This window comes from Marmota monax, unplaced genomic scaffold (genome assembly GCF_021218885.2).
Source record: "Marmota monax isolate L192 unplaced genomic scaffold, Marmota_monax_Labrador192_F-V1.1 WCK01_AAM20220418_F8-fsc00158, whole genome shotgun sequence".
Classification (NCBI taxonomy): domain Eukaryota; kingdom Metazoa; phylum Chordata; class Mammalia; order Rodentia; family Sciuridae; genus Marmota; species Marmota monax.
In genome coordinates, this window is record NW_026694092.1 from 1,849,882 (window position 1) to 1,876,850 (window position 26,969).

General features: G+C 40.3%; 1 protein-coding gene across 1 annotated transcript in view; it reads left to right on the forward strand.

The window, feature by feature from the left end:
* The window catches only part of LOC124107121 (cytochrome b-245 heavy chain), a 45,406-nt gene extending 18,919 nt beyond the window's left edge, over positions 1-26,487 (forward strand). Inside the window, exons 5-13 of the mRNA XM_046465041.2 lie at positions 198-343; positions 2,562-2,752; positions 6,237-6,363; positions 9,491-9,583; positions 13,341-13,594; positions 14,886-15,048; positions 17,173-17,319; positions 20,934-21,058; positions 23,219-26,487. Of these exons, the coding sequence (XP_046320997.1) occupies positions 198-343; positions 2,562-2,752; positions 6,237-6,363; positions 9,491-9,583; positions 13,341-13,594; positions 14,886-15,048; positions 17,173-17,319; positions 20,934-21,058; positions 23,219-23,345 (1,373 nt within the window). The 3' untranslated portion in view covers positions 23,346-26,487. The remainder of the gene's footprint in view (positions 1-197; positions 344-2,561; positions 2,753-6,236; positions 6,364-9,490; positions 9,584-13,340; positions 13,595-14,885; positions 15,049-17,172; positions 17,320-20,933; positions 21,059-23,218) is intronic.
* The last annotated feature ends 482 nt before the right edge of the window (positions 26,488-26,969 follow it).

Genomic DNA, 26,969 nt, shown 5'->3' on the forward strand with positions numbered 1-26,969 from the left:
TAAGGAGTCTGTTTCATCTCTAGAATAGCTTTGCCTCTCTGGGTTATGAAGAGTCAGTTCTTGTTTATTAGCATCCTAGGCCACCTCTGTGTCTATGTGACTTATCATAGAGTCAGAGGCTGTGGCCAGAAACCCAGATTATACTACATTTGTGCAAATGCCTCACCCTCTTTGTTTCTCTTCTCTGCCCTCTTTAGCAATCCATACCATTGCACATCTGTTCAACGTGGAGTGGTGTGTGAATGCCCGAGTCAAGAACTCCGACCCTTATTCAATAGCACTCTCTGAAATTGGAGACAAAGAGGGTGAAAATTATCTCAATTTTGCTCGAGAAAAAATTAAGGTAAGCCTCTCTTTTCCTGATTTAGATGTCCCCTAAGCTGTTAAAACAGGATTTCACTGAGTGAAGAACTCATCTTGGCTGGAACAATAACATCTCAAAATATAAATAAAGAGGTCAATAGAAAGGGCTGGGGATGTGGCTCAGTGGTTAAACCTCCCTGGGTTCAATTCCTTGTAACAAAAGCAAAAATAAAACAATAAAAAAAAGAACAGATGGAGGGCAAATCTGGCCTGCTTGGATTAATTTGCAGACCCCCACCCCAGATTACTATTCCTCCAGATTACTATTCCCCATCCCAGATGTTGGTGTTCTACAAAGTACTTTTGTGAATTAGGGAGCACCCTGGCCTAAGCATCAGGCCAGCCACTGGCTGACAGTTGACAGTGATCTTTTGTTCTTTTTTAACCTACAGCATCTGAGGGGTGGCCTGTGTCTGCTACTTTGCAATCCTTGGTACACTAAGAATTAGTTCAGTGTTTTCTTTTTTTTTTTAATATCTTTATTTTACATTTATGTGGTGCTGAGGATCGAACCCAGTGCCTTGTGCATGCCAGGCAAGTGCTGTACCACTGAGCCACAACCCCATCCCAAGTTCAGTGTTTTCTTGGGCAGCCATGAGGGTATCCAGAGGCAAGGACTTCTCCTGTCCCAGGAGATGTCAAAGCTTATTAGAGAAGCTCCAAGCCAATGCCCAATGGCTTGGGAAGATGGCTAAATCTCATAACTATGCATTAAATTTCAAACATGTTTTTTTTCTGTTCAGAAAAGATCACAAGAGAAGACATTTAATTTTGCTCAAATTCATATCCTCAAAGTGACATGAGAGAAAAATTGCCTGATCTTCTTAGGGACAGAATTAAACAGCATCAAACAAAACAAATTCTTTTCCTATGATATCTTGAATAATTCTTCTTTTCATTGTTCATTGTTTGCCCAGTAATAATAAGGGTCACAAAATGAACACAATGGTGAGCTGACACTGCCACACTCTGACCAGATCTCCTTGAGTCACCTGTACTGTACCTGTGCTTCCTTGGAGTGTGTTCAATGACCTATACCTGGGTTTCCTTCTGCAAAAACTTCCCCGGGACTACCAGCATCCCTTTGCCCAAAAGTTCAGACATCTGAAAGGGCCTGGTTGGTTACCTCTCCCTGGGTAGCCCTTGGCCAATAACTGATGAGAGCAGACCACAGTAGTCCAGCTTCTTCAGGATAAACTCCGAGGTGTAACTTCCTCCAGAGTTCCCCTGCGGGATCGGGCTGAAGCTTTCTCCCGTGAAACTTGTTCTGAGACCATCCCCTTGCTTAGCTTTTTGTTTTATCTTGTTCTATTCTTTATTCCCTTTACAGTTTCCCTTAAGGTCCATTCTTCATAATGAATTCTTTTATTTATTTATTTTTTGATACCAGGAATTGAACCCAGGGACACTTAACCACTGAGCCACATCCCCAGCCCTTTTTATACTTTATTTAGAGATAGGGTCTGGCTAAGTTGCTTAGGGCCTCACTAAATTGCTGAGACTGGCTTTGAACTTGCGATCCTCCTGCCTCAGCCTCCCAGAGCCGCAGGGATTACAGGTGTGCACCATTGCATCTGGCTATAATGAATTCTTGCTCATGGATCCTCATCTCAGGGTCTACTTCTGGGGAATCCAGCCTAAGATGTATTTATAATTCTATAAGCACTGTAGCCTTTTCCAAATAAAAGGGAGAAAGACCTTTAGAAAGTTCTAGGTCATCTTTTAGTCAATGATTTATTTTATATTCCCTTAAAACTGTCTTTAAGCTGGGCACAGTGGTGTGTCTGTAATCCCAGTGGCTCAGAAGGCTGAGACAGGAGGATTGTGAGTTCAAAACCAGTCTCAGCAATTGAGCAAGGCCCTAAGCAACTTAGTGAGACCCTGTCTCTAAATAAAATACAAAATTGGGCTGGGGATGTGGCTCAATGATTAAGCGTCCCTGGGTTTAATCCCTGGTATCAATTCATATTTTCTATGATTCCCCAACCATGTAAGTTTCCTTTAAAATTTAGAGATATCTACTCTGTGTCTATATGTTTCTGTGAGGGGTGATTAGTATTATCCAAAAGGGGGGGAGATGAAAACACCTATTGTCCTGTATACTGGACACTTTGTGAATGGGCAGTCTTGCATCTGAGAGCCTACAATAATGTGTGTGTGTGTGTGTGTGTGTGTGTGTGTGTGTGCATATTTTACAGAACCCTGAAGGAGGCCTGTATGTGGCTGTGACTCGCTTGGCAGGCATCACTGGAATTGTCATAACACTGTGTCTTATCTTAATTATCACCTCCTCTACCAAAACCATCCGGAGATCTTACTTTGAAGTGTTTTGGTACACACACCATCTCTTTGTGATCTTCTTCATTGGTCTTGCCATCCACGGAGCTGAGTAAGTTTTAATTCCAAAGCCAAGGACTTTATGTCATTCAATTTCCAGGTGTGGTGCCCTACTGGACATGGTGACTTCCTTACTTATGTGTGGTCAGCCTGTCTGCAGAGGTCAGTTCAATAGAAATCAGTTAGCAACACTTGTAGTTTCTTACACACAATTAGTTGCTATTTACAGTGCAGGTATTTATAGCAAGCTTGAAAAATACAATCAAGTCTGAGTATCTTTGCTAGTGTATAAAACATATTGAACCAGATGGGGTGGTGCTTGCCTATAATCCTAGTGACTCCAGAAGCTGAGGTAGGAGGATTGCAAGTTCAAGGTCAGCCTCAGCAATTTAGGAAGGCTCTAAGCACCTTAGCTAGACCCTGTCTCAAAACAAAAAAATAAAAAGGGCTGGGGGTGTGACTCAGTGGTTAAGCACCCCTAGGTCCAATCCTCAGTACCAAAACAAAAACACAACAACAAAAATACACAAATAAACAAACAAAAAACATATTGAGAGCACTGGTAAGGTCTATAGTATTGTCTCCTGTGGCTCAATCACTAGTGAATTAGGAAAACTCCCAAGGCAGAGTGGTTAATGATGTGCTAGTTGAACAGGTTTGCTGTAGTTCAGTGGGTTTTGATTTAAGCCAACCATTATTTCTTGGCTACCTATTGCATATGAGGACCTATCTCAGGTACTGTGGGGAGTATTAGTCAGAAAAATCTGTGGATCTTACCTTCTAACATTCTAATATAATAAAGGTAGCAGTGAACTTCTATTGAACATTTGTTCTCTATCAGGCTCTATGCTAAGAATTTGGCATGAAATGTTTCTTTTAATCCCCCACAAATGAATAATTGTTCTCACTATCCCCATTTCTGGGGAACGGTAATTGTAGACAAGGAATCTGAAGATCAAAAAGATAAATTTTTGCTAGCTACTCTTCTGTTAGGAGATTATATATATATATATATATATATATATATATATATATATATATATATATCAAAACACTTAACACTAAAAAAAACCCCAAAACCAGTTAATAAACAGACACTTTTCAAAAGAAAAAATACAAATTAGGGAAATGCAAATAAAAACTACACTGAGATTTTAATCTCATATCAGTCAGAATGGCTGTCATCAAGAGTACAAATAGTGTCAGCTGAGAACTAAAAAATAAATATTAAAAAAATTCTCTCTCTCTCTCTCTCTCTCTCTCTCTCTCTCTCTCCCCCACTCTTTCTTTAAAAAAAAAGAGTACAAATAGTAATAAATATTGAAGAGGATGTAGAGAAAAGGGAACTCTTTTACACTGTTGGTGAGATTGTAAATTGGTACAACCATTATAGAAGTCAGTATGGAGGTTGCTCAAAAGACTAGGCATGGAACCACCATAGGACCTAGCTATATGCTCTTTGGTATTTGTCTAAAAGAACTAAAGTCATCATACTCTCGTGATGCATGCATACCCATGTTTATTGCAACACAATTCACAATAGCCAAAATATGGAAACAGCCTAGGTGTCCATCAATGGATGAATGGACACAGAAAACGTGGTATAGGTACACAATGGAGTTTTATTCATCCATTAAGAAAAAATGAAATTGTTATTTGCAGGAAAATGGATAGAACTGGAAGCCTTTATTTTAAACAAAATAAGCCAAATTCCAAAGATCCAGGGTCACATGTTTGCTCTCCTATGTGGAAGCTAGAGAGGAAAAAGGAAAACAAAGGTAAAGGGCAGGGATCTCATGAAAATCAAAGGGAGAAAAAAAAAAGAAAATCAAAGGGAGAGCAGTAGAGGAAAGGTATCAAAAGCAGGGGAGGAGGGAGGGAGGGGGAAGTGCTGGGGAGGGGTGTGAGCCAAGTTATATGGCTACACTCTGTGCTTGTGTGAATCCCATCATTTTATACAACTAAAAATGCACCAATAAAAAAATGTGGAAGCAGAAAAAAAAATATGTAGGCCAGGCCACCTTGGCTGGTAATGGCCTAGAATAACAGCGGCTTAAAGGGAACTGTGATGAACACCTTCATGGAGATACAGAGCTTGCTCGGGAGGAACCCTCTTTAATACCAGGCTTCCTTTTCTACTGTTTCACGCCACCTGCTCGCCAAGGCAGGCCCAGGGAAGTTCCCTGGTGGCTACAGAGTTCCAGGAAAGTAGGAGTGGAGGAGGTAGATACTCAAACAGTCTGCCCAGAGCCAAGTCAGTCTAGCGGTGGCCAAGACTTAAGTGTGAAAAGGGGAAGGGTGGGGAGAAGCACCCTTGAGCAACCTCTGCATGCATTCTTAACCCACTTCCTCACTCTGATCCTTGATAAACTCTTTCTAAGCACTGAGAAATCCATAGAACAAAAAATAAAGCAGAACAAAACAAAACAAAAAACCTCTCAACTCTCCAAAAACAATTGCATATTAATTTATTTATTTTGGTACTGGGGATGGAACCCAGGGGCTTAACCACTGAGCCACATATTTTTGATTTTGAGACAGAGCCTTGCTAAATTGCTTAGGGCCTCACTAAATTGCTTAAGACCTCTCTAAGATGCAGGAGCTGGTCATGAACTTGCAATCCTACTACCTTAGCCTCCCAAGCTGCTGGGATTACAGGCAGTTACATGATTTTTGTACCCACAAATAAAGTACTTCTGCTAAGTCTCAGGGCCACTATGTATGACTGTATAGGTTGTCTACTACATAAGGGTGCCCAACCAAAGAGAGGCAAGGTAGCTGGCTAATCCCTTTGCCTGCAGGACTGCCCTCACAGAAGGGGAGCCTTTTTTCTAATATACACAAAGGTACTGTTTAGGCTAGTAGCCACCCTGTAGATTTGAAGTTTTTTGGTTTCTATTCTTTGTAAATGAAAATAATCTCAAGGCAGAAGCACACATTCTCCCCTTAAGAAAACTCATATTGATGATCCAAGATCTGCTCTCACAAAGAATATGCAGATATTCTTTGTGTCATTGCATACTTTTTTCCCCCCATTGCTTAGGATCACATATTTTGCTGTTATGTGGTGGTGTATGACTTAATCCCAGAGACTTGGGAGGCTGAGGAAGAAGGATCACAAGTTCAAGGACAGTCTCAGCAACTTAGCAAGACCCTATCTCAAAGTAAAAAAAATTAAAAGGGCTCGGGATGTGACTCAGTAGTAGAGCATGCCTGGGTTCAATCCATAATGTAAAAAAAAAAAAAAAAAGGAAAAATTGCGTATTTTCTTTCTTCTAATCTATTGGGGGGGGGTGATGAGAAGGTACAGCTTTTAAGTAAAAACTACAGGACCCATGTTAGGGGTACTTAAAATATGCAGAATATCTGGCTGGGGACATAGTTCATTGCCTAGTGCAAGTGGGGCCCTGGGTTCAATCCCCAGCACTGAAAGAAATAAAAAAGAAAAAAAAAAAAAACTCAAAACCCAGAATTTAAAAACACAGATAGCTTAATTTCTTGCTACTAAATGAATTAGTTGCATGTTTTTCTTCTAGACGGATTGTACGTGGAGAGACTGACAGGAGTTTGAATTACACTAGGCAAAATTCATGTAAAGACAATATCACACAGTGGGGAAAACCAGGCTGCCCAGTTCCGGACTTCGCTGGGAATCCTCCTATGGTATGTACGACTCATTGTTGCTATTAAAGTTTTATTACTGTCAGTCTTTAAACTATGTCTAAGATGTGCACAAATGTCATAGAGTTGTCTGTTACAAATGTCACAGAACTTCTAGGATGTCAAATCTACTTTTCTCTACTATATTTATTGGCTAGAATTCTTTCTTGAAAGAATTATATATTTTTTTGCATTGATCTGTTATCAATGTCCTGAAAGAAAACTTGGCAAAGCAGCGTTTTAAAATTGTTGTTTGGTGCCATGCACCTGGTGGGGCACACCTATAATCCCAGAGATTTAGAAGGCTGAGGTAGGAGGATCACCAGGTTCAAGACCAGTCTCAATATCTTAGTAAGGCCCTAAACAACATAGCAAGACCCTGTCTCAAAATAAAAAAATAAAAAGGCCTGGGGATGTGGCTCGGTGGTTAAGGGCCCTGGGTTTAATCCCCAGTACCCAAAACAAAGAAACAAAAAAAGATTATGGGTTCAAGAAGTTCCATCTCTTTTCTTTTGGATGTGAAGACCACAAAAACAGCAGTTAGTGCTTTTCACAAGGACTGTTAAGGATTCCATCCTGAGCTGATAAATCCCTTATAAGCAGCTAGAGGCCTCTTCAGATACCAGGAAATAAAACTTTCTATAAGGCTTTCAGAACTGGGAAGAAAATTGATGATGTGACACCCTGCAATGCCTTTAGGGATTAGGAGGTCCAGTCTTTCAGGCCTGAAGGAGGCTGGAAAGCTAGGTTCACACAAACACCCGATGGCACCATGTGATGGAGCAAGAGTGTGATACTGGTGACTGAGGGTAAAAAATATTTCCTTTCCCTATAGGGAGTTCTGAAGGGCTCCTTTTCGTGTTTCCTCAAAATCTCTGCTCCATAAAGTGAGAAGAGGGACTTGTAATTTTTATATCTTTCCCCTCATTGACAGACAGTATACTTTATTGTTTCTTGCGCTAGCCATTTATTATGGTTTGGATATGAGGTGCCGTCCTAGTGCTCCTGTGTTAATGCAGAATCATGAGATGGAATGATTAGATTATCAGAGCTGCAACCTAATCCCTCTGTTCTACTTTGAATGGACTGACTGGGTGGTAACTGTAGGTGCGGGGGGGGGGGGGGGGGGGGGACAGGAGGAGGTGGGTCATGGGGCGTGTCTGGAATGGTTCCTTTTCCCTGTGGCCCCTACTCTCTCCTCTTTCTGCTTCCTGACCACCTCGAGGTGAACAGCTTCCCTCTGCCATACCCTTCTGCCATGATGTTCTGTAGCAATGGACTTGGTTGACCACGTACTAAACCTCTGGAACCTTGAGCCCAAATAAACTTTCCCTCTTACAAGTTGTTCTTGTCAGATATTATGGTCACAGTGACAAAAAGTTGATTAAAACACCATTGCTATAAAACTGGACAAGAATCATCATTTGTACAAGGGATTCTGGATAGGATTATTATTCTTTTCTTATACACAGTATGACATAAAAGCATATTTGCATCCCATTTTCTCCCTTTTTCCTACTCTCTTAGCATAGGAATACCCTTCCCCCAGATGCAGCATGCTATGAAGTCTTATTCTTGAGCATCTTTGTTCATTAACAAAACAACCATACGGGGTAAAAATGGGAGTTTATAACTCACTTGAATCAAAGTGTGAAATATGTTATATCAAGAACTATGTAATGTTTTGAACAACCAACAATAAAAATTAAAAAAAAAAAAACAACCAGACACATTAGTGCACTGCCCACACCACATGCAAACATCAATAGAAAGGATAAAAAGGGAACCATATTGCCAGGCTTCTTAGGGGCTGGGGAAGGCACATTTCCTCGATGACAGCTAGAGTCATAGTACTACAATCTTAGCAGACATCTGCTTCAAAGGAGCTTCTGGTTTTCTGGGGCTATTAGAAGCAATGCCCAAACCTGGTTCCACTCAATGGCACCCCGTGTTGGCACCCAAGAAATAGATGGATGACTCAAGACTGTTTTAAATACCTGTCTCATGAAAATGAAGACTAGCAGCAGAACATTCCTGACCTCTGGTGCAAATATTGTCCAACTTTGTCTGAAGATGGGAACATGTTCTCACCTGGAAAAATTTTCATAAGCAAATAATTTAATGGAAGATCATATATGAAGCTATGGGGGGGTGCATTCCCTGATTTTTTTTTTCCTCTTTGAAATCCATTCTGGAAAGTCATATTTCAGATGATATTGCATTCTACAATTTTTTGCTACTTTATTAAATTGGGAATCCAAGTAGCTGAGTCTCAGGGTAGATCTGCTTGGCCTAAATGTTTTTATATAGCCAACAATACTATAGAATAATTCCAGTATACTGAAACACTGCATAATCTGACCAGAAAGGTATTTAGAGAATTCTAGAAACCTTTGGGTTTGTTTCTGTTCAGCAAGTGCATTGCACAGCTCCTAGTTTATCAGGATATTGAAGAAACAGCTAATCTCTTGCACAACATTTGTCATCTTGCAAAAGATTATTCCCTAACTACATGGCTGAGAGAAAGCAATTGCACTGTTGCATAAAAATATTGGGTTGTTGAAATGTTACCCTTTAGAGAAATGTTAATTCTGAAACCAGCCTTGCTTTACTGTAGGGTTATAGCAACTGCAATTGTGACACTGAGAAGGAAGGAGGACATCTCATTCTTGTGGGTAGTTCCTCCTTAGAAAGTTTCATTCTATAAATACATTTCTCCAATGTGGCTAAGGAGATTTTTTTTTTTTTTTTGGTACCAGGGATTGAACCCACAGGCGCTTTACCACTGAGCCACATCCCCAGCCATTTTTAGTTTTTTTTTTTTTTTGAGACAGCATCTTGCTAAGTTGCTGATGGGGCCTTGAACTTTCCATCCTCCTGACTCAGTTCCTGAGTAGCTGGGATTGCAGGCATGCACCACCAAGTCTGGTGAGAAAATTCATTTTTACAGGTTCAACAGTTTATCAAAACTTCAGATATTTTTCATACATTCTGCTGTAGAGATTTATTTATCCTACGTTTAGCCAATCCTAGGAAGATTAATCTGACTTGTAAATTTTTTTCTCTCTCTGAATCTTTTATTAGCTTTACTCTTTAACATATCTCATTTTCATTTTTGCTCTGATTACAGACTTGGAAATGGATAGTGGGTCCCATGTTCCTGTATCTCTGTGAGCGGTTGGTCCGGTTTTGGCGATCTCAGCAGAAGGTTGTCATCACCAAGGTATTGGTTGGGTTAAGAATTACTAGTACTCAGTGTCTGATTATATTGGACAATTCTACCCAAGTTCCTTATGTCTCTCTCTATGAATTATCTTTTGCCCAGTTCGTTTTGCCCCAGTTTCTTCTGATGAATTTAAAGCAGAGAGGAAACCTATAGTTTATTTCAATGTACTTAGCCCATTCATCAAATGGTTGGGCCTTTAACTGGAGACACTAGAAGATGCATTATTTGGGTAGTTAAAAATGAAGAATGAAATGAAGTGAGTCTTAAAATTTTCAGATGCCAAAAGAACTAAGGAACCAAGGGTAGGTCTGACTGAGGCTAAAATAATTTCTTAGGTCATTTTTGCCTCTTCTGTGCTTTATATGTAATTAGAGAATATCAAAGTGCCCAAAGTCTCAAGCAAGTTAGTAATTAATTAAGCTGCACTTTAAATCTGGTCTCCTAACCCCAAGCCTAGAGGGGCTTTCCCCCACAAACTCTTCTATGGGTTTTTTTTCCATAGATAAACATTCAGCTAACTAAATATAAATGGAAACTCCTTGTTACAATTTCCAGAAACATTACACAAGACCATTCTTATCAAATGAAATTTAGTTCAACTCAACAAGTATTTACCAAAGGCCTGCTATGGGGTCATCTTTGCAAAACATACAAATTCCTTCTGTCCTTTGTCCAAACTTTTTTCATTTGATGTCTATGAAGGGTCATAGTAAAGCTAGTCCTGTTGGCATTGGAAGTCTTGCAATATAGGAAACCAAACAGTTCTCCTTTTTTGCTATTTATATTGTATTATAAGAAAAACCCCATAGATCAGCAAAAGAAGCTGCCACAAAATTCCCCTTACTGGACAAAACATGAGTGAACCTGACAAATATGTCTCTTAACCATCCTTGTAAGGAAAACTTGTTTTCTTGTAAAGAAAATTGATATTCATTTTCTTCTCAGACCAACAAATACAAGAAACAAGGTGTTATCTCAAAATACTCCAATGAGAATGCTGTCCACTAGTGTATCTTACTTAGTTAAATCCAATTTGTGCCTGTGATGGCAAAATTGCAATATGGCAAAAAAAATTAATCACACAAAATGATGACATGGCAAACAATTTTCAACATAATTTTCTGGATTTGAAATTATTCTTTCCAACTCTGTATTTCGAAGCAGAAGGGAAGTTGGATACAACCATATCATATAAGATGTATTTAAATCACAAGCTTTGGAAATGTTTGACAATTCTTTGTGTGGTATTGGGGACAAAAATCTAGGGCCACACATGCTAAACACATGCTTTACCACTGAGCTATACCTCCAGCCAACTTTTTTGGAGGAATGGCATGAGTACTGGGGATTGAACCCAGGGACACTCTACCACAGAACCACATTCCCAGCCCTTTAAAAAAAGTTTTATTTAAATTTTCATTTTGGGACAGGGTCTTGCTAAGTTGCCCAGGCTGGCCTTGACTCTATGATTCTCCTGCCTCAGCCTCCTGAGTTACTGGGATTATAGGCATGTGCCACCACACCTGGGCCAATCAACAATTTTTATTAAAAGAATTTCCTACTCTCCCACAACTCTCTACCCATGAAAAGAAAAGCCCAGAAATATCAGACAACATTAAAAACTTACTATTTTGTTTCCATTGATTTTACTTTCCTTTGATGACCCTTGATTTATCTTTAGTTGTATAGTATGAAGTTCTTTTAGGTATTTTAGGAATCATGAAAGAAACAGTATATTTCTCTTTCTTTTTTTAATTCTTATTTTATTTTTAAATGACACATAATTGTACATATTTAGAAGGTAAAATGTAGTGTTTTGATACATTATACTTTGTGTAATGATCAAATCAGTGTAATTAGAATACACTTCACTTCAAACATATATCATTTTATTGTGGTGAGAAAATTCAAAATCCTGTCTTCTAGTTGGGCATGGTGACACATGACTGTAATATCAGCCACTCAGAAGGCTGAGGCAAGAAGATCTCAAGTTGAGGCCAGACTGGGCAAATTAGTGAGGCCCTAAGCAAATTAGTGAGACTCTGTCTCAAAATAAAAAAAATAAAAAGGGTTGGGAGTATGTAGTTCAGTGATAGAGTACCCTGGGTTCAATCCCTATTTACACACACACACACACACACACACACACACAAACACACAAACACACACACACAGAGAAAAAAGAAAAATTCTCTCTTTTAGCAATTTGAAATGTATATTATTGTTACTCGTGGTCACCATCAGAACTTATTTGTGCTTTTTTGTTTGTTTACAGTACTAGAGATGGATCCCAGGGGAACTCTACCATTGAACTACATCTCTAGCACTTTCATTTTATTTTGAGACAGGGTGGGTTTTGCTAAACTACTGAAACTGGGCTCAAACTTGCAGTTATCCTGCCTCAGCTTCCCAAGTCACTGGGATTACAGGCTTGCACCACTGTGTCTGGCCTTATTTCTCCTCTCTGTGATTTAGTATCTGTTAACCAACCTTTGCCCATCTCTCCCTCCCCACTACTTACTCCATCCTCTGGTACCCACCGTTCTACTCTCAACTTGTACGAGATCAACTTTTTTAGATTCCACATATGCATGAAATCATGTGGTATTCGTCTTTCTCTGTTTAGCTTATTTCACTTAACATAATATCCTCTAGATTCATCCATGTTGTTATAAATAACAGGATTTTCTCCTTTATAGGGCTGAATAGGTTTCCATTGTATGTATGTACCATGTTTTCTTTATCCATTCATCTGTTGATGGACACTTAAGTTGATTCCGTATCTTGGCTATTGGGAATAGTGCTGCAACAAACATGGGAGTGTAGATAGGTCTTTGACAAAAAACAGCATGTTACTTTCTGCATGGCTCTTTATTGTGTTCTATTTTTTAAAAAATAGTTATCTACTTACTAGTTGATGGACATCTGGATTGTTTCCATTTTTTGCTATTATGAGTTAAGCTGTTAGGAACATTTGGGTATATGCAGAATGAAGATGGCGGTGGATGGGAAGGAACTGGCTTGGGGAGAGATAACTCATGGATTCCCCAAGTAGGGAAAAATGTATTGCATGGAATAGGACAGGTTCCAGGTGTGATTCAGGGTAAGTTCAGATAGTAGAGTTGACTTGGTTTTGGGGGGTGTTGGTATATAATAGCCTGTGGAATCTGCTTCTGTCCAGTTCTCAAGGCCCTCTCTCATCCCCTGGGGAGATAAGAAGGCTGAGCAGGAAACTATCACCTTTTCTCCCCTATTTTTTTTGTGCTTTCCTTGACTTCTGAGAGAGAGAGAAAATCAGAATAGGCTGATGACTTAGGCTGGATTCCTTGGTAAAGACTCTGAGACAGAGAATTGTGTGCAGAAAGTTTACAGGGATATGTTCTCAGGAACTGCATCTGTAAAGAAAGTACAAAAAATGGAATTGGGGAGAGGGAAATGGTGACCCTGACTTACAACATACTGGCAACTGTGGCCTCAGTTGATCCTACAAGGGGTGCTGGAGTTGAGATGGTCCCTTGGAGTTGTCCCAAATTTGGGAGAAACAACCAGATCTTTGTATCCCTTTGGCAGTCTATCATTGGCTATGGGCTACAGCTGAGGACAATTCCGAGTGACCAATTAGAGAACCTTCCATGTTGGCCCTGAAGTAGAGACCTGGATGGAACATCTTAGCTCAGCCTTTTATCCATATGGACACGGAAAGGGCAAATCTTTGGGATAAGTGTCACTTCCAGAGACATGTTTTGTTCCATAGGTGGTCACTCACCCTTTCAAAACCATCGAGCTACAGATGAAGAAGAAGGGATTCAAGATGGAGGTGGGTCAGTACATTTTTGTCAAGTGCCCCAAGGTGTCCAAGCTGGAGTGGCACCCTTTCACACTGACCTCTGCCCCTGAGGAAGACTTCTTTAGCATCCACATCCGCATCGTTGGGGACTGGACAGAGGGACTATTCAATGCTTGTGGCTGTGATAAGCAGGAGTTTCAAGATGCCTGGAAACTACCTAAGTGAGTACAAGGCACATGTTACAAAGGTATAGGTGTTCAAGGAAAATGGCACTCAACAGCTCCTCTTTCCCCACATCTCACTATGCTATCTCCTGAGTCTCTGACAAAACACAGAGGCCCTAAGAATATACAGAGCCCTGTGTTCCCCATTGCATGTGTGTTGTATGCTTATGCATATTTTTAATGTCTTTATGTGAAATTAAAAATATTTGGACCAAATATTAATAATAAATTAGTAAAAAATATTTTCAAATTCCTGTAAGTTCGTTAATACCAAGTTACATTGACTTTTCTAACAAACTGAACTGTAATGTATCAAAATTATTATTAGAATAATAATAATAATAATAATAATAATAATAATTATTATTATTATTATTATTGTATTGGGATTGAACCCAGGGCCACTTTATTACTGAGCTATATTCCCAGCCCTTTTTATTTTATTTTAAAAAGTATTTATTTTTTAGTTGCATTTGGACACAATACCTTTTATTTTATTTATTTTTATGTGGTGCTGAGGATTAAACCCGAGCACTCTATCACTGAGCCACAACCTCAGCCCCTCTTTTTATTTTTTATTTTGATACAGGGCCTCACCAAGTTGCCGAGGCTGGCCTTGAACTTGCAATCCTCCTGTTTCAGCCTCCTGAGTCACTGAGCCACTGTGCCTGGCCAAAAATATTCTTAAATTTTAATCAGCACCATTTATTTGAGAGAAAATGCCAGGCATTATTGATTTTACGTCACTCCCTCCACATGCCTAATGTAGTATCAGGCGCTTAACAGATGCTGAAGAAAAGTTTGTTGAATAGCTCAATCAATAGACAAAAGAGAAGTGGGAATAGCAAATCTATAGGATATTATAATATTAGAAAATTCTCACATCAGTGTGCAATATAAGTAGGAATTTCAAGTGTAGGATGTCCTGGCAAGAGACAGAGATATGTGTGTGCATGTGTTTTTTGTTTGTTTGTTTTTGTGTGTGTGTATGTGTGTGTGTGTGTGTGTGTGTGTGTGTGTGTAAAAGAAAGAAAGGAGGATGGGAAGGTGAAAATATAGCCGTGGTGAGTTACCATGTTTTCAGTTAGCTAAAATTTCTCTTCTTATTTTCAACCCCAATGTTTGTACTAAGTTGTTTACTTGTTAATCATTTCATGGAAGAAAGTGCGTCATAGATACATGGCCCCAGTTGGAATTGCCATATTGTACATCTGCAGTAGAATGAGAGCTCCATCTTATTGTGAAAAGCAGGACATCCCTTAACTACCTCCTCTCCGCTCCTTTTCAGGATAGCTGTTGATGGACCCTTCGGTACAGCCAGTGAAGACGTGTTCAGCTACGAGGTGGTGATGTTGGTGGGAGCAGGGATTGGGGTCACGCCCTTCGCATCCATTCTCAAGTCGGTCTGGTACAAATACTGCAATAATGCCACCAATCTGAGGCTCAAAAAGGTAAGTTCCTTCATGTTTTAGAGGGCCTAGGGTGGCCATTCATTGCCAAATGAAGTGTGAAATCCCCTTCAGGGCAAGGTCGGCAGGGAACATGGAAAGTAAAGAAAGGCTTTTGTGGTTCCAGAGAGCCAGGCTTACACTATTTGATAAGTTAAATGTGCTTCTCTAGAAGCAGGCCTATTGGTCAAAGTAATTTAATACAGTATTTATATAGCAGTACTGGATGTTCCCAAGAAAGAAACTTGGGAAAGAAATATTTACAGCCCTAACCCTCCTCCTTCCCTTTCTCTTTTTTCTCCTCTTCCTAGTCCTCCTCCTTCTGCTGGGGATTGAACCCAGGGCCTGTGCAGGCTAGGCAAGTGTTCCACCACTGACCTATACCTCCATCCTCTTGTATATGTTCTTTTTTTCTGTGTGTGTCTTAGAAGAGTTTATTAAAAATCATTCCAGCTGGTTGCAGTGGTGGGCACCTGTAATCCCAGCGGCTCATGAGGCGGAGGCAGGAGGATGGCAAGTTCAAAGCCAGACTCAGCAAAAGCAAGGTGCTAAGCAACTCAGTGAGACCCTGTCTCGAAATAAAATACAAAATAGGGCTGGGGATGTGGTTTAGTGATTGAGTGCCCCTGAGTTCAATGCCTCGTACCCCCCCAAAAATCATTTCATTTATTCCTCACTTTTGAGGATGAAAGTGCGATTAATTTTAATTGATTTACATCAATGCAAACCTTTTTTTTTTTGGTATCAAGGATTGAACCCAGGGACACTTCATCACTGAGGCATATCCCCAGCCTCCACCCCCAGCCCTTTAATTTTGAGACAGGGTCTCAATAAGTTGCTTAAGGCCTCCCTAAGTTGCTGAGGCTGACCTTGAATTTGTGATCTTCTTTCCTCAGCCTCCTGGCTGCTGGAATTACAAGTGTGAGCCACCATATCTTCCCCCTTTTTCTTAGAGCTTTATAGTTATACATGAGGCAAACCTTTTAAATAAGGTTTTAATAAAAATAATAGTAAATGTGGATGTCTATCTTCTTTTCTAATATTCTTTTCACAGGCTTACATATTTTTGGAAATTGGTAAATTTCAACTATGTACAATTTCATATCCTGATTTTTAAAACACAGAAAACATTTTTCAGAGACATCATAATGTTTTCTAAGACTTCATAATGTTGATTTTTAACGATTCCCTCCTATTCCATTGGGAAGATGCAGACTAATTTTTCTTCCGTCTGGGATTATATATTGAGATAGAATCAATTTTTTAGGCCTTTAACACTTTTTTTTTGCAGGCTGAGGGCAGGAGACCTGAAACTTTTTGTTTCTAATGGATGTCTCCTCAGGATAAATTCCCAGGGGAGTGTTACATATAAATTACCTGATGAAGGACATCCTCAATAAATGCCGAGTCACTCTAGTAACTATAAAGATAAATTCTGATGGGTACATTGAGCCTACCTTGACTTTTTTTTATGTTATATAGTTATTTTTTTGTTTTGTGTTTAGAATTCTTCCCCTTCACCTCTTTTCTATATGGAGGAGGAATGGGTAAAACTATTTTTTCCTGCTAGTCTATTTCCTCATGTCTTTCTGAGAAGAGGTACAAGGGATGTCAGGGCTTCTGGGGGAAAGAAGTAACCAGCCCGAGATGGAAAATAGGTGGACTAGAGACTTGTTTTTTCTTTGAACTATGTATTTCTTTCCTTTTTTTTTCCTTTCTTTTTGTTGGGGGCGGGTACTGGGAATTGAACTCTGGGACATTTGACTACTGAGCCCCATCCCTAGTCCTATTTTATATTTTATTTAGAGACAGGGTCTTACTAAATTTCTTAGCACCTCACTTTTCTGAGGCTGGCTTTGAACTCGAGATCCTCCTGCCTCAGCCTCCTGAGCCGCTGGGATTATGGGCAGGTGCCACCGCACCCAGCTGAACTACATATTTCTGAGGCCAAGTTAGTTATTTACTGCCCTGCCAGAGCCTATGAAATGTCCAGAACTTGCTGAAAACCTATGTTACTAGGCATTCTGAGCATCAGGAGAAAAAGTTAGGGGGACAGTAGCAATGCATGTGTTCATGCTGCGGGAACCCATGCCAATACAATCTGCTCTGGGATCTGTCCTTTTCCAGATCTACTTCTACTGGCTGTGCCGGGATACTCATGCTTTTGAGTGGTTTGCAGACCTGCTGCAGCTGCTGGAGTCCCAGATGCAGGAGAGGAACAATGCCGATTTCCTCAGCTACAACATCTACCTCACTGGCTGGGATGAGTCTCAGGTGAGGATAAAGATCCAGGTCTCAAGTCCTTCCTTTAGTGTCCAGGGCTTGCCCACTTTCCCTTGGTTACTGGTGTGTCCTGTGTACTATTTTTTTCCCCCAAGAATGGTCAATGGATTCTAATGATCTAGCCCATTCACTCTAACTCAGCATCACCACCTGGTAGACTTTTGAGACTAGATTCAAAGCTAAGAATTCTAAGAGGGAATAAAGGCCAAGCCCTTGACATTATTAATGCAATGCTCCCATCCGGGAGTCCAAAACCAGACAGACAAAATTTGCCAGGGGACAATGGGGAAAAATGTGTTTGTGTTCCTTTAATTCATATGTTTATGCATATGACTTAATATGCATACTTGATATGTTTATAGTTGTTAACTATATGCAGTCATCCCTCCTTATGAATCGGTTCTGCATCTGTGGATTGAACCAACCACTGATAATAAATATTTGGGAAAAAACTTGGATCTGTTTTGAACATGTACAGGCTTTTTTTCTTGTCATTGTTCCCTAAATAATACAGTGTGCAACACGTACATAGCATTTACACTATTTTAGGTAATATTAGTAATCTAGAGATCATTTAAAGTATATTGGGAGGATGTGCATAGACTGATTTTTATTTTTCCAGTACTGGGAGTTGAACCCAGGAACCCTCTACCACTGAGCTACATCCCCAACCCTTTTTATTTACTTTTGAGATAGGGTCTCACTAATTTGCCCAGACTGGCCTTAAACTTGGATCCTCCTGCCTCAGCCTCCTAATGTGCTAACTTCTATGCAAATACTACACCATTTTATATAAAAGATTTGAGTACCACAGATTTGGGTATCTAAGCAGGAGGGGTTTAGAACCAATCCCCTATAGACACAGAAAGAGACTGAACTGCACACCAGGTACTGTGGTTAAAGTTTAGACAGATTGTCTAATTTTATGCTGTCAACAACCCTATGAGATCGCTACTATTATTATCCACATTTTACTGATGAAGAACCAAGGCCCAGAATAGATTAAGTCATTTGCCTAAAGGCAACTGGCAAGTAAGTGGCACAGTCAGAATGTTCCAGAGCCTGCACTCTTAGTGACTACCAGTTGTTTATCATTATTAATAGTAAATAAACCACTATATAGCTAAAGAAGGTGAGACATATGTGGTGTGTGTGTGTGTGTGTGTGTGTGTGTGTGTATTTCAAATGAAAGTATGCTTTCAATACTGTTCAGAGGCCACTATAATAAAATCAGCCAGTACTTCTCAGCTGGGGGTGATTTTGCCCACCTCCCCAGGCCTCCCAAGGAGATTTGGCACTGTAAACATTTTACAATTGACAAGCTCCTGCAACAGTACATGAAGCCTCTTATAAGGTTCTTAATCTCATTCATGAGGGAGGAGCCCTCTCGACCCAATCACCTCTTAGAGGTCCTACCTCTTAATGCTATAACATTAGAGACACCTGGAATTTTGGAGGAGACATATTTTGAGCACAGCAGCTGGCTCTAGCTAGGCATTGGCTCCTCAACCCTGGGCATCTTTCACTTATATCCTGTTACTGTAAAGAGTGCCATTTCATTTGGCTTTTGTTTTGTTTTGGTACTGGGGATTGAACCCAGGGATGCTTGGCCAGAGCCACATCCCCAGCCCTTTTTATTTTAAATTTTGAGACAGAGTCTCACTAAGTTGTTTAGGGCCTCAATAAGTTGCAGAGGCTGGCTTTTGAACTTGTGATCCTCCTGCCTCAGCCTCTTGAGCCACTGGGATTATAGGTGAGCACCACCATGTCCAGCTAATTTGAGTTTTTAAATTCTTGCCTATCATAGATTCTCCAAGTCTTAGAAGAATCTTGTAGTAAATGTAGATCCAGGGACACATGACCATGAGAACTGATGCTTCAGAAAAAGCAGTTTTAAGATACCACTTCTGGGGGCTGAAGTTGTGGCTCACTGGTAGAGTACTCGCCTAGCATGTGTGAGGCCCTGGGTTCGATCCTCAGCAATATATAGAAATGAATGGAGTAGGGGTATTGTGTCCAACTACAACTAAAAAATAATTGTTTTTAAAAAAGATACCACTTCTGCAATTTAAAAACAAAACAGTAAAACCCCTTTGACAAAAATGAAACCCAGGGGAAAAATCTATGATTTATAAATTGTTTTACAGTTTTGCTATTTTATTTATTTAGGTACCAGGAATTGAACCCAGGGATGCTTTATCACTGAGTCACATCACTAGCTATTTTAAAATTTTTTCATTTTTGAGACAGAGTCTCACTGAGTTGCTTAGGGCCTTGCTAAGTTGCTGAGGCTGGCCTTTGAACTTGTGATCCTCCTGCTTCAGCCTCCCGAGTAGCTGGGATTATAGGCGTGCCCCACCATGCCCAGCAATAACAGTTTTACAATTTTAAAAAGCCAGACACCGTTTTTTTTTTTAATAGGAAACTTATGTGCATTGAAAAAAATAATTATTTTGCTTTGGAAAACTGGTCCCATAGCATTATGAAAAAAAGTGACCACCTTTTAATTTTCCTTTCTTTTTAAAATTGTTTGTACCATTTTACTAGTCACTTATTTTTGCAGTACTGGGGAGCCAGGGGTGTACAAATGAGTGCTGTACCAATGAGCTACATCATCAGCCCTTTTTCATTTTTTAAATTTTGAGATGGGCTCTCACTGAGTTCCCCAGACCAGTCTCAAGCTTGTGATCTTCCTGCCTCAGCTTCCTGGAGCAGGTTGGATTACAGGTGTGCGCCACTGCACCTGGCTGCGACTCTCTTTCTAAACCCCCCTCCATCCTCATCATCCATCCCCTGCCTGGTGAATTTAATATCTGATTTATTTAAAAAATACATTTAATTTTATCCACTTTTATGAAAAATACCTTGTGTTCAAGCTGAGGCCCCCTAGAACAGTAGCAGGAAAAGAGCAAGTACACACAGCACAGCTTCAAGTTTGATTTAATGTCCTGTTAAGTTACGAAAATAGGACTATATTTTAGTCTGTGAATATGTCAGTTCTTAGTGATTCTCCCAAATGAGTGGAGTACATTGGGGTGAGGAGAGAAGCTCAAAGAAAGGAAAGAGTAAAACAGTGTGTTGGGGGAGTGCACGCCTGTAATCCCAGCGACTCAGGAGGCTGAGGCAGAAGGATTGCAAGTTTGAGGCCAGCCTCAGCACCCCTGAGTTCAATTCCTGGTACACACACACACACACCAAGAGAGAGAGAGAGAGAGAGAGAGAGAGAGAGAGAGAGAGAGAGAGGCAGAGAGAGACAGAGACAGAGACACAGAGACAGTGAGACAGTACCCACACTTCAATGCCTGACTCAAATGCTATTGGCCTTCAACCTTCCCTTAGCCTTCCATTCTAGACCTTCCTTCTTTGTTCTCATTAGGATGCTGTGTCTCTTCCTGGCACTCATCACAGCCGATTCTACAAATTATATCATTTATATTTATACTTCAAGGTCTCCCCTTCTGGAGAGGAAATTGCTAGAGAGAGATCCAGTTTGTTTATTTTTGTTTTTCATCTAGCCTCCAGTTTGGTGCCTTGGGTTATGCAACTGTACCTGTGTGTGTGTCACAGCATGCTTATTTTTCCTGAATTCATGTCCTTTGCTGCAGGCCAATCACTTTGCTGTGCACCATGATGAGGAGAAAGATGTGATTACAGGCTTGAAGCAAAAGACTTTGTATGGACGGCCCAACTGGGATAATGAGTTCAAAACAATTGCGAGTCAACATCCTAAGTAAGGAATCCCCTACCAAGCTGTTCATTTCATTTTCCCCCTCCCCTCCCCTCCCCTCCCCTCCCCTCCCTTCCCCTCCCCTTCCTTTCCCTTTGATACTGGGGGGTGTTTTACAACTGAGCTACACCCCATTTCTTTTTTTATTTTGAGACATTGGTGAGGCTGGCCTCAAACTTGTGTTCCTCCTGCCTCAGTCTCCCCAGTAGCTGGGATTACAGGCATGTGCCACCATGCCCGGCTCATCAGGGTGTTCTTAAGGCTTTTCATCTACTTTAGCAGTGGCTCCCAAGCATGCCTACATTTCTATATTCTAGAAACTAAGATACCCATGTTACTATACTGGGGTTGAATTCATGTCCAACTGAAAATTCCTGATATTTGTGACTTTAGGAGGGAAACTTTAAATCACAGCAAACTTACCTGGGGGGGGTTATAGAAAATAAGAATCTCAGGTCCCTCCCTCAGACTTTCTTAACTACCTATCCCAAACAGGGTCATGGTTTTGTTTTGTTTCTGTTACCTAAATCTCACTAGTGTATCCACTTCTTTTAAATATTCATATAATTTACACTTATAATTAAGGAGACACTACACTCCTCACTTTCAGTTATAGCTGCTGCTTCTCCTCCCTCCTCCTCCCCCTCCCCCTCCTCCTCCTCCCCCTCCTCCCCCTCCCCCTCCCCCTCCTCCTCTCCCTCCTCCAAATTGCTGGGATTACAGACACGTGCTACTACCATGCCCTCTTCAATTGTAGTTTCTGAATCTAAAATTGTAAGTTGATTGCCATCCCAAGGTTCTTTCTGCCCTCACTAAAGCTTTACCCATCACGAGACCTTGAGATCTCCCATCTTGCTTGAACACATGAAAAACTCAAGAGCTCGCCGTAAATATATACATTCCACCATTGTTTCTTACACTATAATGAACATACAATTCAACTGATTATATTTTTCAAATGTAGGTTCTGGGGGGCTGAAGTTGTGACTCAGTGGTAGAGCACTTGCCTAGCATGTGTGAGGCCCTGGTTTCGATCCTCAGCATCACATAAAAATAAATAAATAAAATAGAGATATTGTGTCCAACTACAGCTAAAAAATAAATGTTTTTTAAAAAAATGCAGATTCTGATTTACTTGTTCCAGGGTGGGACTCAAGAATCTGCATTCTTGGGGCTGGGTTGTGATTCAGTGGTAAAGCGCTTGCCTAGCATGGGTGAGGCACTGAGTTTGATCCTCAGCACCACATACAAATAAATAAATAAAATAAAGGTATTGTGTCCACGTACAACTAAAAAAACAATATTAAAAAAAATCTGCATTCTTAAAAAGCCAATGCCAGAGCTGGGCACAGTGGCACATGCCTTAATCCCAGCAGCTTGGGAAGCTGAGGCAGGAGGATCAAGAGTTCAAAGCCAGCCTCAGCAACTCAGTGAGGCCCTAAGCAACTCAGTGAGACCCTGTCTCTAAATAAAATACAAAATAGGGCTGGGAATGTGGCTCAGTAGTTAAGCATCCCTGGGTTCAATCCCTGGTACCCCCCCCCCAAAAAAAAAAAAAAGCTATTGATCTGGAACTACATTGAAGAGCAAAGCCTTTTCTTTGAGGGAGGGAGACACACTAACCTGTCAAAGTTGGGGTACCTAAAGAGGGTTTGCTCTTGATTTCAAGGTGCCAGAAAGGGTTTGGGGGCTCAGAACCCTGAAAGGAAGTAGCTCACAGACTCACAAATTAACTACCATTTTCTCTATGGTAGAAGTTTCCAAAAACGCTTCTTAGAATTCATTCTCTAGGGAAGTCAATTGCCTTTTGAAATATCCAGCTGTCCCCACAAGCAGGGCTGAGTCTCCAACCTGCAGAGTAATCTGAACTCTTGGCATTTGTTATATATGAATATATATTTTAGTTGTCAATGGATCTTTTATTATTTATTTATTTATATGTGGTGCTGAGGATTAAACCCAGGGCCTCACACAGGCCAGCAAGCACTCTACTACTGAGCCACAACCCCAGCCCAATTCTTGTCATTTGTAGAAAAGACAAAGGAACAGAGAGGATTTAGCCCTGAGGCCTCAGATTGATAGGAAATCCCCCACCTGCTTTATAGTCCATCTTATTCCAAAGTCTGAAACTGTTTTTTTTTTTTTTTCCTTCTTTCCCGAAAGTACCAGAATAGGAGTGTTCCTCTGTGGTCCTGAAGCCTTGGCTGAAACCCTCAACAAACAGTGCATCTCCAACTCTGACTCTGGCCCTCGGGGAGTGCATTTCATTTTCAACAAGGAAAACTTCTAACTCTTCCATGAGGAAACAAATATAGGTTATTCTGGATCAGATGCCCAAATAATGTTGGTTGGATGTAAGCTCCCTCCTCTTAAAAAAAAAAAGGAGGAAAAGAAACTATAATGTAATGGATTCCATGAAAGGAATATCAATGCTTGTTTGCAAGTGAGAAGTTACATTTTTACGGCGCTTTAGGGTTTGAAAAGTACTTTTACAAACATTATTTCATCTCTTTCTTCCCATATTGTCAGAGGGAGGTGGGACAATGATACCTGACTCATTTTTAGGCTAAAACAATGGGGCCTTGAAAGGGTCCAATATGTTCCTTAGGATTATGGACCAGGGGAGCCAGCGAAGAGTATGGTCAGTGCCTTTTCTCCTCATCCATCTGCAGAAACCGGATCTAGGCCATATGACTCCAAATTTGGGAACCTTCCCACAACACCAGGCTGCCTCAAAAGTCAATTTTTATACTCCTCCAAAGAAACAGCAAACCAATCCTTTCCCTTTTGTGTCATCTTTTTAAAAAAATCATTATTGCCATATTGAAAATTTTCCAGTTAGCTGGGGAATGATATATGCTGAGAGTGATTTAACACTTCCTAGTGACAGTTTTGACATCTCAGCATATTCCAGCTTTCCAACACAGCAGCCTAATTGAATCAGAGATTCATCCTACAAATGAATATTGCAGAGATTGAAGTTAATCAAGTATTTAGCATTTACCATGGTGCTTGGCAGAGAGTGGATACTCAAGAACAGTTTGTTGAATGAATGAATGAATTAAAAGACATTAAGAACTGGGCAATGTCAGAGTAGAACTAATAGAAGGACTTACACAAAATTCCCTAAGGAAATAACTTCTGTTACTCTTAGGGAGCAAAGGATGCTGGTTCTCCTGAGGGTAGAGAACAGACTAAGGATACTAACCAGTAAATGGCCTGGAGAGTTCCTTAGGCTACTACTTGAAGCAAGGAATGAGAAATGGAGGCAGAGAACTGATCTCTTGCCTTAACTCAACCTGGCTTCTCTAGGTTCCTATCCTATGAAAGAAGATTTACTGATAGAAATATTCTCCTCCAGTCAACCTTCGTGAATTTCAAACTTGAAATTTGTGACAAATATGTATTTGATAATATGCATCTTAAATACAGCCCACCCCTTGTTCTATTTTTACACACACACACACACACACACACACATGCACACACCAATGGATCTTATGTGTGTGACTAATGGTTTATTTTTATTGTATCATCATCATCTCCTCCTCCCCCTCCTCCTCCCCGTCCTCCCCCTCCTCTTCTTCTTTCTTTTCCTCTTCCTAAAATGTACATCCTACAAACTAAAATCCCCAGTTAACTGTGTAGATATTGAATTCGCACCCAATAGAATGTTCTGGATATCCATGAGTTCAAGAAAGAGGATCTAAATCACTGTTAGTAAGACCAGAGCCTTTTTAAAGAACTGCTCCCATTTCTGGGAACTAAAAACTGCTTTATTTACCCCACTTCCTGGGGCTGCAGATATTTAGAACTATATAGCTTTGGTAATGAGGAAGAAAGAGAAGAAAGCAGGGGGAGGGGAAAAAAAAGAATTCCTTAAGGGTGAGGAAGAGAACAGGTGAATGAGAAAAATAAAACAACAACAACAAGAACAAAACAAAAAACAGAAGGGGCAGCTGATTTCACATTGGTCACTTCTTACACCAGATTTCTTTTCTTTCTTTTGGTACTGGGGATTGAACCCAGGGGTGCTCTATCACCGAGCTACATTCCCAGTTCTTCTTATTTTTTATTTTGAGACACGGTTTTGCTAAGTTGCTGAGGCTGGCCTCAAACTTGAGATCCTCCTTCCTCAGCCTCCCAAGTCCCTGGAATTACAGGCCTGCACCACCATAGCCAACTACCCCAGATTTCTTAATTTTGCATATAATGAATATAATGAAGGAGGCATACATAGATTTATCTTATGTTGATTACATATGATATTGAATCTTTTAAACTCTGGTCACAAATTTTGATGCCAAGTGGGCATATTCAGGAGACTGGAATGAACTAAGTAAGAAAGTTGTTTGTTGTAGTGCTACTGTTCCTTTGCTCCCCCAGGATTTCAGGGCACTGAGGGCCAGTTGTGATAAATAAGGCCTTCCTGGATGTGTGAATGTTGCCTCTAAGAAGTGTACAGAAGGTTTCCACTGGAAGAAAGTTCGATCCAGCAGCCTAGGTATAAGTTCATTCATTCAACACATTTATTGCACTATTACTATGGCTCTGGTACTGCGTGCATAGTTGCAGTGCTTTCAAACCAAAGTGTGAGCAGGAAGAGAAACCTCAGTTTTAAGGACACTGCTCATACTGGTTCTTTCTAACCTAGATGTCAGAAGTAAAACCAGCTCCAGTCATTGCTCTGAGAATATTTCTCTGGAGTTTTCTACCTTTGACAACAACACAGTTAGCAAAATAGATCTGCCCTGTGTTATTCTGGTTAAGAGATGAAAAATGAATGTAAAAGTGCTTATCATTATAAGAACTTCCTTCTCTATTCCTCTCCCAAGTTCCCAGCCATCAGCGATCAGCTCACCAGTACAGCTTTTTTTAGTGTTTAGTATTTAGCATTAAGTAACACATGCTGAGAGAATAATGAAGCATTGTTTTTAATCTCAAGGTTATAAAGGCTTTTCTTAATTCTGCTTTTGCAATATTTTGTTTATGAAATTTGAATTCTTGCAGGCATTGCATGTGAATAGATTTTTTTGGAGAGAGGAGCTGGGAGATAGTTCCCAGGATGAACTATTAAAACTGTTGTTAACCATTAAAAATAATGAGCTCTCCCTGTGTTATTGAAATTGGTACTAAAGGGTGAATACAGCTAGCAGGGATTTTCTCCACCCTGGTAGGGTGAAGAGTCTCTTATGTTTCAGTAGATAACATACCAGATGTTGCATAGTGTATAGACTGGGGAGGGGAAACTGAGGTCTAAGTTTCATGTCAATGTCCCAACGATCCCCATAGTATTGGTATGAGGGAGTGCCACTTCCCATTGTGGACAGAATTTGGAAGACATAGGAGCCCCAGTATGACCTCTTTTTTTCAATTTCCACTGGTCTTTCATGTTCTAACTTCACAATTAAATGTCATCAAGTTCGACTGTGGACGTGTGAACTCATGGTTCTGTTCTAAATGAGCCCCCTGTATGATCCTCACTATCTAGGAAACGTAGAGGCCTGGGATGTGGCTTCCCGAGGGAGTCCGTGGGTGCTGCCATGGAGGGAAAGAACATTACCTCAAACAATGAGCAATCATAGGAATAGAAAACTCCCACTATTCCAGACATTTTATACACACTTCATTTAATCCCTCAGCAACACCTCTAGGTAGCATTTTGTCATAATTTTATTGATAAGAAAACTGAGTTCGGACAGCAACATCCCTGTTCTTTATACTCCACTAGCAGATTAAATAAGGTATAAGTAACCAAGAATATTCTCAAAGTTATTATACTAGGTACAAACTATGCACTGGATAACAGTGGTCACATAGACTAAATGTCTTGGTATCTTAGTTTAGAAACACTGAATAACCTGATTCATGCTAATTTTGACTCTCCAGGTAAGGGAGAATCTATCAAGAAGTA